Source organism: Harpia harpyja, chromosome 4, assembly GCF_026419915.1.
Source record: "Harpia harpyja isolate bHarHar1 chromosome 4, bHarHar1 primary haplotype, whole genome shotgun sequence".
Lineage (NCBI taxonomy): Eukaryota > Metazoa > Chordata > Aves > Accipitriformes > Accipitridae > Harpia > Harpia harpyja.
Genome location: NC_068943.1, coordinates 82,862,198 through 82,881,263, shown reverse-complemented (window position 1 = coordinate 82,881,263; position 19,066 = coordinate 82,862,198). Strand labels below are relative to the sequence as shown.

Genomic DNA, 19,066 nt, shown 5'->3' with positions numbered 1-19,066 from the left:
CCAGCTCACGGCCATCCCAGCTTCCTTGGCTGGTCTCAAAACACCTCCGAGTTCCCTTCAGGTTTTAACTATTAATATTTAACCTATTTATTCCTAACATTTTGCCTTGTTCCTGGGGAAATCCCAGCCTTCCAAACTTCAGCCACCCAGTCCCAAACCCCAGGGGCAGTGCGGGTGAAGCTGCCTTTATTGCCCTGGCAGCGATTTTGCTCGCCCCATGAGAACCTGCCCTGGGAGATCTACGGACCACCTTACGCAGCACCACTCCCACGCATGGCTCATCAACTTTCTATGGAGTAAAACCTGGATTTCTGAAATCATGATGGCTCAGTTTTGCCCCCCTGGGGGGGGTTAGGAGCTGGGGGCATTGGGATGCCCCTTTCCTGCCGCTGCCTGACAAGATCCTTCCTCTGCAAACAGTTTGCTGAGGCTGGGGGCAGGAGCGAGTTTGGCTTTTGCAGACCCTGGTGGCACGGATCCTCAGGGATGCTTGCAGGAAACCTTACACGAGTGGGTTAGCGCCATGCTGAGAGAGCTCGAGGCCGTGTCCAACGTCTTGAGCGAAGCCCATCTGCACACGCAGAACATGGGGGGAGAGGCTGGGCAAAAGCTAATTATGCCGGAGGGGTAATTGCACGCACGCTGCCGGCGGGGAGGAAAGCGGAGGCAAAGTTCTCAGGGTCGGCGGTGTTGGCAGCGGGGTCAGGGAGGCTGCGGGGGTCTGGGGGCTGCTGGGGAGAGGGAGCCCGGGAAGAGAGGGGCTGGGGAAGGTTTGGGGTTAGAGGTTGGCTTCACACAAAGGAGCAAGCGGCTGGAAGACGGTAGACGCCGAGAGCCAATCACCGCGGCAGCCCAGCGATAAAAGGGCTCGCGAGGCGGCCGTGGGAGCTCGCAGGAAACGACTCCAGCTCCCACAGCCCCGGCCTCTGCAGCGGGGAGAAAGGGAGCCAGAACACCCTTGCCATCAGAGACGGCTGGACAGACCCACCGTTGGACAGACCCACCCTACCGGGGCGAAACCCTCCTGCTCGGCATCGCCGTGAGGAGCCCAGGCATATGGTGAGCCTTCGCTCGTGGAGAACAACAGGGCTGGGAGGCAGCGGGCGGCTCGGCGGGAGACAATGATGGTCCCCGAGATGCGGGGAGCGAGGGGGTTCATCCACCCCGGGGATTGCTGCCGATTGCGGCTCTGCTCTGTGGTGGGAGAGCTGGGGGAGAAAGCAAGACTGAGCAGTGGGGAGGGAAAAGAGAGGCAGGCACCCGGGGAGAAAGGGATGGAGAGGAGGGAGGAATGCAAAGACAGGGAGAACCCCGGGAAGCAGCACCGCTGGCCAGGAGCCACCCAGCAAATGGGGGGTTCATCCCCCCTACCTGCGCAGCCCCCCGGGAGGAGGTCCCACCCAGATACCCCGGGAACTTTTTTTGCTTTGGAAGGAGGCTCGGCCGAGGCGGTCGCGGGAAGCAGATTCAGGGTGGGGGGAAACACAAGGGGGTCTGTTCTCAGCCCTGGGTGGCCTCGCCGGGGTCAGGCAGGGGCAAGGAGACGCTGTCTGAGCTCCAGGAGCCTGTTGGGGAGCGATGCTGCTGAAGCGGGGCGGGGGGTGAGCACCCCGTGCCCTGCATGAGCTGGGGGTCGAGGGGCTTGCACCCAGCATATCATGGGGACAAGAGCGAGCGGAGGCCTGTGTTTGCCGGATCCGCTGCAGTGGGCATCTTGGGGTGCGGGGTTTCAGGGCTCGTGCTGCCCGTTTGGGCTGTAATTCCCTCTTTGTTGTGTGCTGCAGTACATGCCGGAGGGGGGCTGGACAGATCCATTTTATTAAGCTGATGAGAAAGAAGAGAGATGGAAGAAAACCTGTTAGATCCCGACTCCCTTATCCCCCTTCATTAATGCCTGTTAATTCTCAGTGGTGTGTCTCCTACCGCCTCATCCAGCCTGGCTTTAAACCTTTGCAGCGACAGGTCTTTCATCACTTCCCTGGGGAGGCTGTTGCATGACTGTGAGATTTAATAACAACACAAATACCCTGAGCTCTGACATAACCCTTAACAGCCAGGGATCTCCTAGGGCTTCACAAAGGAGAGCAGCTCTGTTTTCATTGGAGAAGGGGGGAAAGGAACTGAAAAAATGAAATTATTCATCCACTGTCACCCCAAAATTAGCAGCAGAGCTGGGAATCAAGCTCAGGTCTCCCAAGTCCCAGTCCGGTGCTGTAATTACCATATTTTGAGCCAGTCTGATCTTTCTAATCCCCTTGGATCACTTGAGACCAGCTAGGCTACCTTGTAGGTCATATTTTTGATTGATTTTCTGCTGATTTTTTTTCATGAGGTGGGCATTAGTTTTGAAAGAACATGATAATTCAGTAGCCTGGATCATGCCTTGGAAAATGGGCTTTGTCCACCAAAGACTTCGTGTGAGGGCTCTCGCAGGGAAGACATCTGGTGCCCCAGCTGAGCTGTTGTGTATTTAAGGCCAGGAGCAGCACATCTGCAGCATTATTAATGTAGATCACAAAATAATTGCAGGGCAACCGATCAAGCCTAGTCTGAAACAGCTCCGGCATTAACGTCCTTTTTAAATGGGAGCCCTGCAAGAAGCAAATGCCCAGTTAAGAAGTGAGCGTCTGTCAGAACCAGCCTCCTGGGCTTTGCAAAGTGACTGGATGCATCTTCTTTTTCATACAGCTTAAAACTAGGTTCCTGACCTTTTTTGGTCAACAAAAATCTCACGAGACATCTCATTAGGGAGGGGAGTTCCTCTTCTGGTTTCCTTCAGCGAGTCAGTCCTGTGAGCCTACAACTGCCCCCTCCAGTCCTACATGGCGATGGAGTTTTTCTTTTCCTTTTCGCCCATCCTCAGCTTTTGCATGGTTGTTGTCCATTGTCAGACAGCTGCCATCTTCCCCCAGAGGTGTTCGCCTTTCACTTTCCAGTTAAGTCATTTTTATCTGCCATCTGGGGGTGTTGCAGAGCTTACCTAGCTGTTAGCAAAAGCTCTGGAATGGAAAACATTAAATCTGGGTGAAGGGATTATTGCAATCAATATTAAGCACACTTTAGACATATTTCTCACTCCTCTGGTGTGCCCATAACCCTCTCCATATGGCCAGCTCAAGGGTTTTCAGACACACGGAGCCTCAGCAACCTCTGATGTGCCTCTCCAGGGCTTGCTTTTCCCAGCACACTCGTTGCTCCGCTGAAATCCCATGGCCTTGCAGAGCACCAGATCCTATACTGGGCTGTATGGCATCTTGGGTCCTAAAAGGGAGGATGGAGGTGAAGGCTGAAAATAGACAGGGCAGCTTAATAAGAATGATCTTTTGAGAGATTTAATCTATGAATGTGATTTTGGTGGCTTTTTTTTTTTTTGACACAATCTGCATTTGGACAGCAAACGCAGGAGGACACAGCAGCTCGCGCAGGGGTGGTGCGGAGGCAGGGACCACGGAAAGTGGTTGTGCTGTGTTTTGGGGTGCCTGGAACAGAACTCCTGCTCTTGCTGCGTCTGCAGATGGTGAAACAGCAGAAGCTCTCAGGAGGGACTCTCTCAGAGCTCGGGAGATGGGCTAATCCACATAGGAAACGCCAGTCCAAAGTCTGGTTTTTTTACAGGTGATATTCCACAAGAGGAGATTAGCCAACATAACATTTACAGGTTATGTTAGGGGAAAGAGGAAATTACAGGTCCATTAATCAGAGTACAATAAAAGGTGATTTTCTAGAATAGGTTTTGGAGGACTCATCAAAGACATGGTATTGGGAAGCAGAATAAAATGCAGTGTGGTTTTAACACCAATCATGTCAAGTTGGCTCAGTATCTTCCTTGGGTATGATAACTGACTTCTGAAACAACAGAGGCTCATGGATCTAAGGAAAGCACTTGATACAGTGCCCCAAGGAAATTATTATTTTCGGTGAAGACAGGAAAGAGGATAGGTAAGAGACAGTAAAATGGGAGGACGCTTGGATCCTTCCACAAGGAGAGATCTAGGGACTGAACTTGTTAACAGTCCCTTTAGAAGTCAGGAGATCTGCCCATGGTGAGAAAAAACAGATCAGCAAACAGGAAGGTGAGACTGGAGTTCTAGAAATGGCTAAAGGAGAGTTGTGCCAGAGCAGGCACTTGGGGAGTCGCAACATGAAGTTGCTGTAGGCTGGAGGGACCTCGGCAAGTGGAAGGCACTGAAGAAGAAAGAGCATCTAGGATTTCTGGCAGAGGTGACAGAGGAAGAGCACATCAGGCCAGATGTTTTCAGGGGTAGCAGAGAAGTATTTGTACCAGAATACAAAGGTGTGAGATCTCCTTCAGTGTGGTGCATTCAGGCCAGCTCACCTACTTGCAGTGGGCCACCAAGGTGGCTGTAGGAACAGAGAACCCACCTTATGAGACCAAATTAAAAGGAATTGCCTTTTCCTGCTAAAAAAAGACTGATAAGGAATGTGATTACTCTTTATGAATCTCTCTGAGAGGCAAATATTATGGTGGGAGAAGAACTAGGAACATAATGCCAGTATAATGGTAAATGGATCTACATTTATGTGGGAAACCAGAAGGTGAGGTTTCCAGGTGGAACATGGTTTATGGAAGAGACTACGGAAAAACTGAAAAGGGGAGGGAAGGAGCATGAACTGCTATTTGCCTATTGTGCTTGTTTGCACTACGTTTATTTTGCACTTAATTAGTACCACGCTGCAGAGCTTCCAAGTCTTTCTCCCAGTGAAGCAGTTTTGCCTAATGTCCAACCTGAACCTTCAAACCTGCAATTTTTGGCCATTGCCGCTTTCTCTGTCATCTGGCACTACTGAGGATTTGTCTCTGCCTGGAAAAGAGGCTCTTCTCATCCTCCCAGCAGGCTTTCTGCTGCATTTGTCTGCTCTATCTGAGCTCCTAGCAAGATAAGAGATCCCAGGGAGCAGAGACTCCCTTCAGACCATGATTTTTAATGGATGCCATTAAACACGGCCACGGTCCCAGGAATGGGCTGCTCCGTGCTTCAGTTTCCACTTCTGGAAAACGCATGAATCCCAGCAGCATCCTCCTGCCCTGTCTGCCTCTTTGCTGGGAGGCAGGGGCTGGGGACCAGCCTGGTCCCCCTTGGCCCTGGTCCTTCCAGGGCCGTGCGCCTCCTCCTCAGGGGAGGCAAGCCGAGGCAGGGACAAAGGTGGGAGACCAGAGCGGGTGGGCAGGGGCTTCCTTCGGGCTCCCTCCTCGCTTGTGCGGGTCCTCCATTGTTGCCCTGACAAAGGCAGCCCTGTTCCTCCCCACAACTATTCCTTGTCAGCATCCTTCAGCATTTCGGCTGCAGATTTCCTGCCCACTGGCAGCCTTTCAAGAGGCAGACCGGGCGCAGAACGTGGACAGAAAGCGGATTAGTGGGGCAGGCTGGTGGAAGGTAGCTCCATGCCGTGGGGTGCAGGCAGGGACAGGTCCGTGTGGTGGGGCTTCTCTCCAGAAATTTGATGAACAGGGTAGTGGTGTCCACAGAAGTGGCCCGGCTGCTCCTCCCTGGAGTCCTTCACCCTGCATCAAGGACCTGCCCTGGGTCCCAAATACTGGTGAGGTCAAGTGGTTGGCTCGAAGCCACAGAAGGAGCCAAGATCTGAAGCTGAATTAAGGTCTTCCATGGCTAAAGCTGGAACCATGACCACTGGGCTCGCTCCGTCATCCCCCCCAAACTGCATGTCGCTGTCTCTTTCCATGCTTGAGAAGCTGAAGCAGCACCGGGGATGCCGTACCCCGTTCCCTGGCGGTGCTGTGCCCGGTTCTGGTGCTGGCCTCTTTGACGCCAATTCCGCACCACGCTTTGTTTCGTGGTGTGGATTGGCCATGAGGCTCAAGGCTGCTGAAACAGGGGCCAGTGAGCTGGGTGATTCCCAGGCTCGGGAGACAGGCTCTTCCAGCTCCTCTTCATCTCCATCCCACGCAGTCCTGCTGAGAGAGGCCATGGAGCTGGAGGGTCAGCGGCTGTCCCGTGTGTGTAGGCTGCACTAATCCTGCACATGATGTCGGGGACATCAGTCCCCGCAGCAATCGGCTTAGCCCACAATTTCCCTGGGGAGAAGCCTGACAGCCTCTCCGAAGTGTTGAGCCCCTGCCTGTGCCTTTCTGTGCTGCTGGGGATACTCCGCGTCCTCCCGGGATGGAGGAGGAAAGGGCTTGGATCCCCCACGCCATGCTTTGCCTTTGGGAAAGCCTCTTGCAATGGTACAGTGATCCCAGCAGTAAACATACACTTCACAGGGCTGCTAATGGGAACCATATGGCAGAAAGGGGCCTCTCGCCCTCCGCAGTCACGCTGCTTTCCTGTGCCGGAAACCCATCGGCTTTCGGAGAGGCCATTAGCCAGCGCTGGGCTGGGGGCCCGCTGGGAGCGGGCTGGCTCGGCAGCGAGGGCAGCCCGGGTGGCCCCACCGGTGAGGGGAAGGGGGAAAAGGGGAGAAAGGCTCCCTGCACCCGTCCTGATGCTTCAGAGGCACGTCCCCGTCAGGGGGTTTGGGGAATTTCCTTGAGGGACCACCCCAGATGCTTCATCTCCCTACATCTGCCCCCCAGGGTCAGGCAGGAAGGTGAGAGGGGAACGGGAGAGGCTGCTAGGCAAAAGCTCTGCGACCAAGGAGCTTCTGGGATGAACGCTGCCTTCCTTACCCCAAACCGCTCCCTGTTCGGTGCTAAAAGACAGACCCGCAGCACCTCTCTAGCTGCTCTCACGCGGCAGCAGGCAAACAACCCCTGCGGATGCCAGACGAGCTCCAAACCCAAGGTCCTGAGTCAAACACCAGCTTGCTGAGATCACCAAAAAAACCCCCAGAGCAGGACCGGCAGCTGCTGGTGATGACCTGGGCAGGCAGAGCTGGCAGCTCGGGCATTAAGTGCATCCCGCTGGCTGTGGTGCCACGTCTCTGGAGCATACCAGGATCCACCTCCCTCTGTGTCTGCCATGCTGTGGCCACCAGTGCTGCCATCAAAAGCTGCTCCGTCTCCCTGGGTAGATGGCACAAGCCCTGATCCCTTGGAGAAAGTTTTTTTTTGTCCACACCAGCCATCAGATGCTCCCAGGAGAGGCAAGAAGAACTGTAAGGAGGAGGCTGTAAGGCAAAGGGGTTCTCACCTTGTCCTGGGCCAAATACCTGCAACTGCTGGCTGCATGACCAGGAGAGGACAATCCTCTGCCCTGCTCTTCCCGGGCTGTGTAGATGGCTAAGAGCCTCAGGGAACAGAGGTTTGGAGAAGTCAGATCTAGCAGTTACGGTGGTCAGCCTCCACTGTGGAGACTTGGACTTGGCTTTCTTGCTTTGTCACAGATGCCCTCTGCACTCCTCAGAAAATCAGCGAGCCCCCCCTGCTGCACACTGGAGGGTTGCCCTAGCAATTGGGAAGGCTTCATAACATCAGTGTGGCAGCACGTCCTTCAGCAAAGCCTGTGCCACCAGGGTTCCTCTGCTCATGGAGGCTTGTGTTGACTGCCTTGGGCTCAAATCCCATCCTGTGCAGAACTAATGCCTCCTTGGAAGAGTGATGACAGCAGCTGAGAGCCTCCTAGAAACCCTCCTGCCGTTTCTAACTTGTTCTGTTTCCTTTATCACTTCAGCACACCCTTCCCCTTTGAGATTTCTACTTTTGCTTCCTGTCCTTTGGCAGGAAGGATGTTTAGCAACTTCTACTCACATGCCTGTAGGGCAGCTACACCGAGGGGACCTCGCGTTTGAAACGAAGGCTGGGAGAGTGTGGGCACGGGGCTGCGAGCAGGGTATGTGCACGGACGGGCAGAGGGATGTTAAGAGGAAAGAGGCCTGGAGGATGGGGCTGGATGAAGAACATCAAGCCATGGAGTAGGATAAATGGGATGGCATTGAAGGGAACAGGGTTTGGGGGCAAGAGAAGCAAAGGAATAAATGGTAGGTGGAAAGAGCCAGGGAGTGCGTGCTTATGGGAAAGGGCAAGAGGGGGATGATGGAGAGACTGAACCGAGGGAAAAAAGGTGGCTGGGGTAGGAGAAGAAGATGAGCTGTGAGGGAAGAGGAAGGGAAGCTGGGCTGGAGAAATGTTTGTGGCAAAGGCAGGGGAGAAGGTGAAAAGCAGGTGAAAAGGGGGAGGGTTGTGCATCCGTATTATAAGTATGCATGGGGTAGGGAGGCCAGGTTTTCTGGGTTCGTCAGGTTCCCCCTGGGGTCTGTGCTGGGCTGTAGGCACCATACAGATCCCGTAGACATGAGATGGAAGGTCCTGTCTCAGGGAACGGGGGGCAGAGAGGGGCTGTGGGCTTGGGCCATGAGCCCCTGCCACAGGGGCTGCTCCTCGGCCAGCTCTGCCCCGACCCTCGGCACACGGCAGGTACGGCAGCAGCCGCCTGCACGCTGCCATCCGCCCCGCTTGGTGAGCAGGAAATAACAAGCAAACCACAGAGGAGACGGGAAATGATTTAGGTAAAATAGGAGCCATATTCTCAGATGAGGCTGTGAAATGTTTACGACGAGGGCCGTCCAGCCCCCCAGGGCTGCGAGGGGGAGCCCAGCTCACCCATCACTGCCCAGGACCTGGAGCAAAACTCAACTCTGAAAGCAGCCGCTAACTTTGGGTGCTTTGCTGCGCACAACGCAAGCCTGGTAGCAGCTGCTGGGTGTTGGGACTTTTTAGGCAGCTAAAGAACCCCCCAAACCCAGGGCATGTTTGCAAATGTCACTGTGAGATTGGCATTGGGGTGATATCCCCTGCTCCAAGCCCTCCACCCCGGCATGCCTTCTGTCTTGGGGCTTTCTCAGGGTCTACCCTAGCCCTTGGGCACCAGGAAAGTTTTTGGGGTGACAATATGAGGACGAGAGGTTTCAGTAGGAGAGGAAAGCAGCCCCAGACAGGAGTGGGAGGGGTGTGCTGGTTTGCCAGCCCCCAGCACATCCCCATCATTGCAGAGCTGCACAGCCACCCCTTCACCCTCCTATTCCCTGCTCGGCTCCTCCGTTGGCATCATTTGCTCAACCCCACATCTCTCTTGCATATTCAAAACAGGACTCAGCAAGCCTGATCTTTTATGGGTGTTTTGAAGGTAAGGTGCAATGGGGAAAAACCCCCGAGGATCTGTCAGTGCCTTTTTTTTTTTTTAAATGTTTTAAAAAAATTTTTAGCAAAAGGGGTGATTTGCAATGCTGGTGGGTTTTTTTCCTGTGCTGCACTAAAACTGGTCTGAGACCTGTCAAACTCACTCTCCTAGGCACTCAGCACATCACACAGAGGTCACAGATTACAGGTTTCAGCCTAAAGGCAACGTGGGCTCCCCAGAGAAGACAAAATCCCCATCACTCGCTCTGCTGAGCTGTGATCCACTCTGTTCAGCAAGGCTTTTCTGGGCTAAAATTAGACTAAAATCACAGTCCTTGCTCCAGCAACACAAGTTCTTCAGCGGCTATATTAGTGAAACACTGCACGCTGGTTTCGCTGCCTCGGCAGGACAGCGGCTCTGGCTGGGAGTTGTAGCCTTGCTGCTAACGGCTTGGCCATTGCCTTCCATGCGTGAGTTTGGAGCAGAAGCCATCACAACACCTTCTGCTCACATTTCCAGCAGCCCTCTCCCATCCTAGCCCAATATCTTTGTATGGGACTAGAGGACTAAAGCTCAGTGCCCCAGGTCACCTGCCAGCTTCCTAAAACTGAGCAGTATTCCAGACCTGCATCTTCTGTCTGCCAGTCCAGTCTGGTGTGCCTAAATCTCTCGGGTCCCTCAAGAAAGCCCTAGACCAAAGAGGCTGCGCTGACCCCATGGAGGAAGCTTTGAGCATGCTGCTGTCACGCACCAGCTCCTGCAGAGCTGTGCAGCTGCTGGGTTTGGGGTGATGAAACTAGCCACGCTCCTGTTGACATTTCCTTTCCAGGTGTTGCAAGAGGTCTGTCTTAGACGCCTCCCCAGGGAACATCGGCCCACAAACTTCAAGCTCAGGATTAAACAGACGGAGGAGGGGAAGGAACCATGTTCCAGGCCACAGGACCCGCCAGCCCACCCCCAACTCATGTACGTAACATCCCCTGCGGTTTGTATGGGAATTTCAAACTGGGTTTTGGTTCTCAGGGATGGAGGGTGTGTACAGAAGCTGTATTCCGGGCTGACATTTTAGGGTGATCAAAGGCACGGTCACTGCTACTCAGACAACAAAACCAGGGACAGGAATGTTCCAGCAGAAGGTGCTGTTTGCTGAGCACATTGCAGTGCCAGCATCCAGGCTCTGGTCCGTACAGAGCTGCTCACCCTGCTCTTGTCTCGAGTTGCTGTCTGTTTGTTTGTGTTTCCATGGCTTTCTGTGATCACAATTGAGAGCATGCGAGCTGCTTAGGATTGGAGTGATTGGAGATGGAAAAACATAAAGGCTCAAGAACATCTCCTGCTGGGACAGGATATGGCCCTTCCCCGAGGGAGGATATATCAGATATGAAATAGATAGTGTGCCTGATCGGAGCCAGAAGGCTGCCGAGAAGTGACGAGCAACGGTGGATTGCCTGTAGCCTTGGGAACGGATGTATTCCAGCTCCAAAGAGGCAGCGTTTTCCTTAGCACTGGTCAGCTGAGCCTGGAAACAGTATATTAAAACCTAACCCCCAGGAGAGCACCTGCGGTTGTTTTACCAGTGCCGAGGGATGCAACTGGTTTTACACAGCCTGAGTCTCCTTGCTGCCCATGTCCCTCTGTTGACTTTGGCTTACTCGCCCAGCCTTGTGGGAGTGAGAGGAAAATCACGTCCCTGACCTCAGTCAATGAGAGCAGCTGGGAAACGTCTGAAGAGGCAGCTCAGCAAAGTGAGAGTTTCCTGTGCGTCTCTTAGACAAACTGTTTCCAAAAATACAAAGGAGGAACGATGCGGGAGTGCAAAGCAGGAGGAATGGGGATGGAAGAGGAGCGTAGGGGAAGAGACAAGGGGCAGTGCTGGCCAAGCAGAGCCAAACCAGCAGCAAGAAGAAGGACAAGGAGGCAGTGGGGTGATGCTCTGGGGTCACATCGCCCCAGCTTTGGGAACGAACAGCACAGAGGGCGAGCCAGTCTGTCGTAAAGCAGTCCTGGCTGGTCCACACTTGCTAAAAGTATGTTTACCCCTTTGATCCTGACCGTTTGAAAGAAGAAGGGGGCATTTTCATCAGTGCGAAGGCAGGCTAAAATACTTTGCAGGTGGCTGACTGGGACCCAGTGGGTGCCTGTGCAAACAGCCAGCTCGGGGACAGTGCAGGACCGTGGGGCAAGTGAGGGGGAGGAGATTTGGGAGGAGACGACTTGTTGCAGCTGCAGATGGGAAAGCGTACAGAGACCCCGCTCCGAGATTCTGGGGGCAGAGGTACAGGTACCTCGGTGTTTGGATCTCTCAGCCCTGTTGCTCCTCCCGCAGCCGCAGGGTCCGAGTAACATCTGCCCCCGCCAAGCTGCAGAACGCCACGGAGCGTGTCTTCAGCTCTGACCGTGCCCCATTGCCCCTCCTGCCCTCCACACACACACACAGAGCCTGTGGGGGACTCGAGAAGGATTTTCGATCTTGCCTACGGCGCAGGCCTTTCCTGCGTGATGGGCTGGTAACGGGGCTAGCAGAGGAACTCGGAAACAAAACATCTGCTGAGGGCGAACCAGCACAACATGCTCCATGAGAGCAAGGGGCACCCCAGTTATGCTCTGGGGGAACTGGCAGCCTACCACCCTCCAACTACAGGCCCTGTGCACCTCCAGCAAAAGAAGGGTTAATTATCACTCTCCAGCCCCGTGGTGTAAACGTTGGCTAGAAGGAGCAGGAGCAGCATCTCGCGTCAAAGCGGAGCTGCTGTTGGTAGATGCGTAAGTCAGCAGGTGACAGCAGGAGTTTTGCCAGAGGTTTGTGCTGCAGCAGCTCTACAAAGCTCTTTCCCTCCCCTCTCCACCTGCCACAGGCCCAAAACTGTCCTCCAGGGATGTGGAAGCAGGGCTCCTCTGCTTTGCTGTTGTTATTCCTGAGAGGTTAGTGCCAGCCCTCCGTGGGCTGGGACATGCATGGCGGTTGCACTGAGTAGCCAAGGGCAGTAATCGATGCCTGCAAACGGTGAGAGCTACTCATCAGTGGTTGCTGGGAGCAAGGGAGGGTTCTCACCCTGGGGTTGTGCTCTGCAATGCCTACGCTGTGACATCTCCTGGATCTGTGCTTGGGTGCTGCCACCACAAAAGAGGTCAGCTATACCTTGGCCACCGAAGAAATAAAGCCATGACATGCTCGTGTGTCCAAGACAGCGGCCTCAGTGAGCAGTGCTGGATGAGAGCTAGCTGCTCTTCCCCCATGGCTCCAGGCAAGTCCCACAGCCTCCTGGTGCCTAGTTCCCTCTCTGCAATATGTAAACAATTTTTCCTCTTTTTCTATTTTCCTCTCTTCCTTCTCCTCACTTTGGGAAAAGCACCACAGTGCAGGAAGGAACACACAGGAGGACTGGATGGAGGTCATGGCCTCTGGGCAAGTGAGCTCAGAGACGGTCACCATGTGCCTGTGACAGCCAGGCAGAGGCTGCTGGCGTGCCCCAAGGTCCTGCAGCTCAGCTGCCTGTACCAATCCTCCGCTGCTCCTCCTTAAGCGCAACTCAGCGCCAGGTTTGTCAGTCCAGGCTCTCATTTTGATTTCGCTTCTCTTTCTCTTCTTAGGAGGCAAAGAACAACTCAGGAGGCAGCACGGTGCAGCGCTCCAAGGTACCTGCCATTTTACCACATCCTACTGATTCACAGCAAGGGGGGAAGGACCGAAAGCCTGAGGCCCAAGCACCAATCCAGCCCAGCATCAGTGGAGCAGTACAGGGAGGGCGAGGGGAGATGGGGCTGCTTCACGCCAACCGATGCTCCAGCAAATGGCAGCATGGATGTTAGGGAAGAGGGCTGTGGTGGGAGCCAGGCACAGGATATCCCAAAACTCTTCCTCATCCTCTCTCCCTTTGGTCTCCCCTTGCCCAGTCCTTCAGCCTGAAGGCACAAGTGAAGGAGATGTGCACTGCCTGCCAGAAAACCGTCTATCCCATGGAACGGCTGGTGGCGGATAAATTCGTCTTCCACAACGCCTGCTTCTGCTGCAAGCACTGCCACACCAAGCTCAGGTGAGCCGGGCCGGGAGGCTGCTGCGGAGTTTGCTGACAGCGAGGTGGATGGGTGTCACTGCGGCTCTGCCTAGCCTGGGTGGGGGATGCCCTTCCGTGCACCCACCCATCACAGCCCTTCTTCTTGCTGGGTAGCTAAAGACCCCCAGCCCATTCGTCACAGCAGAAAAAGGGCTTATCTGCCCCCCTGGTCCCAAGTCTCAGATAAATCCCATGTGGTATGGAAGAAGAGGTTTTTTTCCACCCCTTGAGAGCAGCCCCAAGGTAACATGGATCTGAGCCAGAGCTTCCTCCTTGATGACCCAGAGCCAAGGCTGAGCTGCCCTGCAGGACAGGGGGGGCTCTTTACAGACCCCTCAGCAGCCCCTAACATCCTGAGTTGGCCGAAGAGAGCAGTTGGACCTTCCTAAGGGTCCCCCTCCTGCAATTTCCCTCCTCCTTCCTCCCCTATCCCGGTGCCCCCAAGCTTCACACGCTCCCCCCCAACCCGCGGCCGAGTCCCCGTGCCCAGCTAACCCTGCTCTCCTTCCCCAGCCTGGGCAGCTATGCGGCACTCCATGGGGAATTCTACTGCAAGCCCCACTTCCAGCAGCTCTTCAAGAGTAAAGGCAACTACGACGAGGGCTTTGGGCGCAAGCAGCACAAGGAGCTGTGGGTGCACAAGGAGGTGGAGAGCGGGACCAAGTCGGCGTGAGTGGGACCAGCCCACCCTTCCCTGGAGCCCAGCAGAGACGGCACGGAGCAGTGCTGAGCCAGGGGCTAACTGAGCTGATGTAAAGCAAAGGGGACCCAAGGGCCTGTGGGCAGAAAGGGAAGGGAGGCAGCCCAGTCCTCTTTGGACGATGTTTAGAGGGGTCCTACGGGCCATAAGGACAGGGCAGAGGTGACCGGGGTATAGCCCCCAGACCTGAAGCCCTCTCTCTGCCGGCCCCTCTTACTGATGAGGTCAGACCAGAAGCACTTGCCCCCATGGGAACCCCAGCCCCGGTCATACGTTTCAGGCCTGCCACCATGGAAAAGGAGATGATCTGGATCTTATAACCCAGCCTATAAGTCACAGCAGAGCTCCCAGCTCCTGCCACACCAATCCTGCCTTGCTGGGACTCTGAATAAAGAGGGTCCTTGGTTTACATCAGCTCAGTTCAGCTGGGATTGTTCAGCCTTAAGGATGTTGCCCTACGACTGTTTAACAGTGTTTGTCTTTTTTATATTTGCCTTTGATTGGTACGTTCTGCGCTGGAGCCTGGCACGGCAGCTTCATGCGTGACACTGCGCCATGCGCTCTTTTATTTTTGTAATACAAGGTTTCCGAGCCTTCGCTGTCTTGTCCTGTGTTCCCAGGGGTCTGGGGAGGTGGGGGTAGCGGTCAGGTCTGCCTTTTACTGCCCAGTTACTGTGGAAAGAGCTTCTGCCCATGCAGGATCAAGAAAGTATTCCTGGATACGTGTGTAATGTTACGACTGAGGCAGACTGGTCCTTTGGGGACTGAACCCAGGATTTCAAATCGCACGCCAGCATTACTCCCCTGTGAGCTACACACCCCAGCTGTAACTGCACGCCAGCTTCCACATGGAGTCCAGACCACCCTCTAAGGGAATTCACTGTCCTGTGAATTAGATCCACCCCTTTGCCCTGCATACATTTTGTGGCTTACTCGCTCCCCCCTCCATATCAATAAACTTTATGCCCTGCCTCCGCAAGCAGATGCCGGCTCAATTCACTGCAGCCGTCGCAATGGGCAGGACCGGCATCAGAGCTGGGCTCACTGGTGCAATACAAGGTCTGGTTTGGATCAACCCCATCTGCTGAGCTGTGATGTTTGGACAGCATAGTCCATACAAATGAATGAGCCCAACGAGACCTGGCAGGCTGGAGAGCCTAATGCAGTGAAACCAGGTGAGTCTTTTTAATTATTATTTACCTCCTTCCTCCACACATGATTTGTAAGACTAGCTTGAAAGGGTAAGCATTCAGGAACCCCTCGTCTTTCAAATGCTACGGGAATTAGGCTTTTCAGAGCCCACACATCAGAGCAACAGTCTTTGATATGAACAACAAGAGGCCCTATTCCATCACTGACTGATAACATCAGTTCCCGCTGAGCATGTCCTGTCTGGGAGAATCCAGACACAGCCATGCAAACAGGAGCTAAGGATTGAAGAGGGGAAAAAGATGGGTATGGGTAGTCCATAGGAGTCCCAGGAAGAACAGATGGTACATACAGAGATGTGTTTTTCACCCAGGTTGCTGTGGTCCTCCTCCCTCAAAACAAGTCCTTCGGGGCTCTGGGTGTGCACCAACAGCCAGGCAGCATCTCCGCAGCTCTCCTTTGCTGGCAAAGCTGGCTGCAGTCACACCTGATCTCGGGGAAAATACATGTCGGATGACCCCGGGAGCCCGATGTCCCTCCTGTCAGACAAGTTATTTCTCCTTTTTAGTTAAGGGCTTTTTAAAGGGCAGGTCTGTGGGGACTGCCTGGAGATTTACACTGCCAGCACAGCAGGGACCGCATACAAACAGAGAGCCCGGCAAGGCTCCAAGTGAGTTTCAGCCCCACCAAGTGCTTCAACTGTCCCCATCATGCAGGTGCTGCCGACTCCTCACACCAACACGAAGGCAGCAGATTGACACCACAACAAAAGCCGCTTCCTGAGCAGCCCTGCAGCGTTCATTGTCATAAAACAAAACCCAAGCAGTCGCTGCTTTGCGGCGAGGGTCTTGTGATGCTCTTCGGGTTGTGGCCCCTTCCTTCCTAAGGTTGCCTTAGAAAATGAAAGCAGACTCCTCGGTTTCGCTTCCTGTTTCTTGCTGGCCTCACTTCCCGATTCCCTCACCTCGGCAGGCTGCTGCTCTTTTCTGCACAGCGGGGCAATCAGATACGAAGCATTTTTAACTATACCAGACGATTTTGGGGCTGGGGAGGGAGAAAAACCCCCAGCTTTTAAACGTTGGGCTTTCAGTTAAAAAGAGAACATTAAGCAAGAAGAACAATGATGTTCCATTTCTCTCCTTCCCTCCCAAAAATTGAAATTCGGGATTTTGTCTAAAGACAGTAGCACTCACCGTTCTCTACTTAACCCCCTTCTCATATGGGCACAGGAAACTCATTGATGTAGCAGAAACGGAGGGAGCATGTGCAAGCACAAGAGGTGCGAGACCTCCAGCCTGTTACACGATCGTTTCCTGATTTTGAGAGCAGAAACCAACAACCAGGCTATATATTACCAAACAGGCTGCAGCAACCTGACCCAGGCACCACAGTTCAGGGGGGGGGTGGGAAGCGAATCTGATCAGTATCAGATTCACGCAGGGGGAGAGAGACTTTCGATACAGCTACGTTTCACAGAATGGCTGCTGCACACAAAGAAAAAGAATGGCAAACTCCTGCTTCCCTGATTAACATGCCAGGCTCTGCACACAGGGAAACCCTAGTGGTAACACACATGGGAAGAGGTTTTAAACGCTCTGAGCTTATCTGCCTGATAAATTTCAAAGGTGCACAGCCCTGCACAAATGACGGTGCATGCTTTCCCAGGGCGTACCAGAAGAAGCAGCACTATAGAAACCCCAGCTTAAAATACCTCCAACTGTGAGGTTTCTGTAAGACAGATTAAAAAAAAAAAAAAAAAAAAGCCCCAGACATTGTCTCTTTGTCCCTAATGTTTAGCTAAAATTCAGCTGATTTTATGATGAGAGCTAGTTTCATGCCACTGGCACTGGAACCCTCCTTTCTGAATCACCCATACCCTTAATACACCTTTTGGGCAACATGTGCAAAAATCCTGTTTCTGAGCAGACACAGTGACTTCCTACTGCAACACTCTCACTTCAAATCTTCATCTTTAAGCACAAGGGCTGTCTTTTCTCATTCCAGCTGCCAGCAGCCTCCCTTGACCAGCAGTCTAAACCGGCAATCTGTATGTATGGAGTTACCAGGGTTCAGGATGTTCAGACCCCACAGTTAGGGGTAAGATAACCGTGAAGAGAAGAAAGGACCACAGGCTTTCAGCATATATAGCTGCCAATCATTATTACAGCTTTTTATTTGAAATTTCGAAGTGGCCAGAAGCCAGCCATCAACTTTGAGCGGTGAGGGGAAGCATCCTGCACTCCCCCTGGTGAGGCTGAGCAGCACTGCACAGCGGCACCGCAGAGCGGCACCCCACGCCAGCCTGGGACCAAGATGGTTCAGAGCGGTCTGGAGACAGAAGCTGTCCAGACAGCTGGGTTCAGAGAGAAGCCTGCAGCATCTGGCAAGCGAAACAAGAGCTAGGGAGATAGATACTGCCTGCAACCCACGCAAGGATGCTGCAGAGTTGCACTCAGTTGAGATCAACTACTTAAAAGTTCCTTTCAAGTCATGACCTGGTCCCTCTTGGGGCTTCTTTCTGCTGCTCCAGCACAGCAGATCCATGGGAAAATATCCCCAGCAGAGGAGCCAGAGAAGCAGCAAAAGTTGCAGCCAAAGCAGAGGATGCTACAGCTCTCTTGGGCTCCAAGGCGATGCAGCGAGAGCTCAAGAACAGCCGCTTTATAATAGTGGCCCAAGGGCTGTTCCAGGGTGTATTGATGACTGCTGCAACACTTTAACTGGCCCTTAATTTGAAGCACGGAAAATGGCACACTGCCACCTGCACTTCCTCTCCTCCAAAGCGCAGATCTGGTCTTGCCACCAAAGAAACAATGCAACTGAGGAGCAACAAATAACCTTTTTTTTGTATTACACACACCACAACTTTCTTTTGCGTTTCCATGCAAGCACGAGGCTTCTGTTACCAACCTGCCTTTTAGCTCCAGAAAGGACATTTACAGAGCCTAAAAATTCAAGCCAACAGATTCACGTAATAAAAACTGTTTTGGGAAAAAATCAGCAAGAATCCATATACATCCATACCATCCAGATGTCCAGTTTTGGACGAGACACAGAGCACTAGGCAGAGATCAACAACAGAAGAACAAGTGACATGACAGCTAACCGTGCCAGCATTTCCTGAATATAATGCAACACACCCACACCCAAGCAATATTAAATCCAGAAGACATTGTTCCTAGTTTAGACTTTACTACCCTAATAGAAAGAGCCACAGTAGTGTAGTATAGCCAACCTCTTTAGAGATTTTAAATTGTATTTGCTTCAGAACTGGACTTGGAGAGGAAACACACCTTAAGTTACCTTCCCCTCAGCTAGACTATGCATATAACACAAATTACCAGAAATAAAAAAGGCAGTAGAGGTTTTTAGCTGCATTTCTTTTGTGCATTGGTCAGTGTTTTGTGGCTGATCATTTCTAACCTTCAGCCCAAGCCTCCATATTCCTCTCCCAGCCCCTGCTCAACCACCACCTACAGACAGGCATGGTGAAGATTCAAGTCAGGACCACACACTCTGTATTCGTGGAAAGCAGAATTGCTGTAGAGCTACTTACTTTTGAGAGGAGGGAGTAGGAGGGGAGTCCAGGAGAAAACATGCCATCATAAAAGCGTAAGATGTGAATCTCACGTTCACAACGCAAATGTTACCCCTGAACATACTGAGTGGAAAGGAGGATGAAGGCATCAGCTTTGGGAAGGACCTCCTCAAGTAAAGGTAACTGAGAGTTTCCAAGTTCCTCCTTTAGCAAAGGCAGGATTTTCAGGTTCTAATGCACACAAGGAGGGTGTCAGGACATAGCGGGAGTGGTTATTCCTGGTTCCACGAGACATTTTTGTTCTGGGACAACTTCAGTTGTCTGGTTCTCATCTGTTCTGGAACAGCACACAAGCGCCACGCATGTACTTATTTCATGTGCAGTGGTTTCTATTGCATCAGCTTGTTAACCCATTTATTCTTATTTGCTCATATTTTACATTAACAACTATTTCGGTATCTAGTTGACATAGCAACAAGCTATACCATGGCCTGGGAAAAGGTGACTACAGGGAAGGTTGTGGTTAGGGCCCGGGGAGGCCGGCATCTCAAGGGATCATGGTGGCATTCAAACCACTGCTTAAGTG

At 53.1% G+C, this 19,066-nt stretch overlaps 1 protein-coding gene across 2 annotated transcripts; it reads left to right on the top strand.

Annotated features, from left to right (window-relative positions):
* The first annotated feature begins 790 nt into the window (after nucleotides 1-790).
* LIMD2 (LIM domain containing 2) lies at nucleotides 791-14,390 on the top strand. 2 transcript variants are annotated; one of them, XM_052785192.1, is made up of 5 exons: nucleotides 791-1,059; nucleotides 9,868-10,004; nucleotides 12,630-12,674; nucleotides 12,933-13,072; nucleotides 13,607-14,390. In XM_052785192.1, the coding sequence occupies exons 2-5, from the start codon at nucleotides 9,963-9,965 to the stop codon at nucleotides 13,764-13,766; spliced, it is 387 nt and encodes a 128-aa protein (XP_052641152.1). In that variant the 5' UTR covers nucleotides 791-1,059; nucleotides 9,868-9,962; the 3' UTR covers nucleotides 13,767-14,390. The 2 variants fall into 2 exon arrangements, with proteins under 2 accessions (XP_052641152.1, XP_052641153.1); XM_052785193.1 differs by lacking the exon at nucleotides 791-1,059 and adding an exon at nucleotides 7,469-7,751.
* Nucleotides 14,391-19,066: the final 4,676 nt, after the last annotated feature.

Excerpts from the sequence above, each read along its gene's own strand:
- LIMD2 (XM_052785192.1), top strand. The coding sequence starts at position 9,963 with ATGTTCCAGGCCACAGGACCCGCCAGCCCACCCCCAACTCAT. Across the intron at positions 10,005-12,629 it reads CCAGCCCACCCCCAACTCAT|GAGGCAAAGAACAACTCAGG; the intron begins GTACGTAACATC and ends TTCTCTTCTTAG. Across the intron at positions 13,073-13,606 it reads CACTGCCACACCAAGCTCAG|CCTGGGCAGCTATGCGGCAC; the intron begins GTGAGCCGGGCC and ends CTCCTTCCCCAG.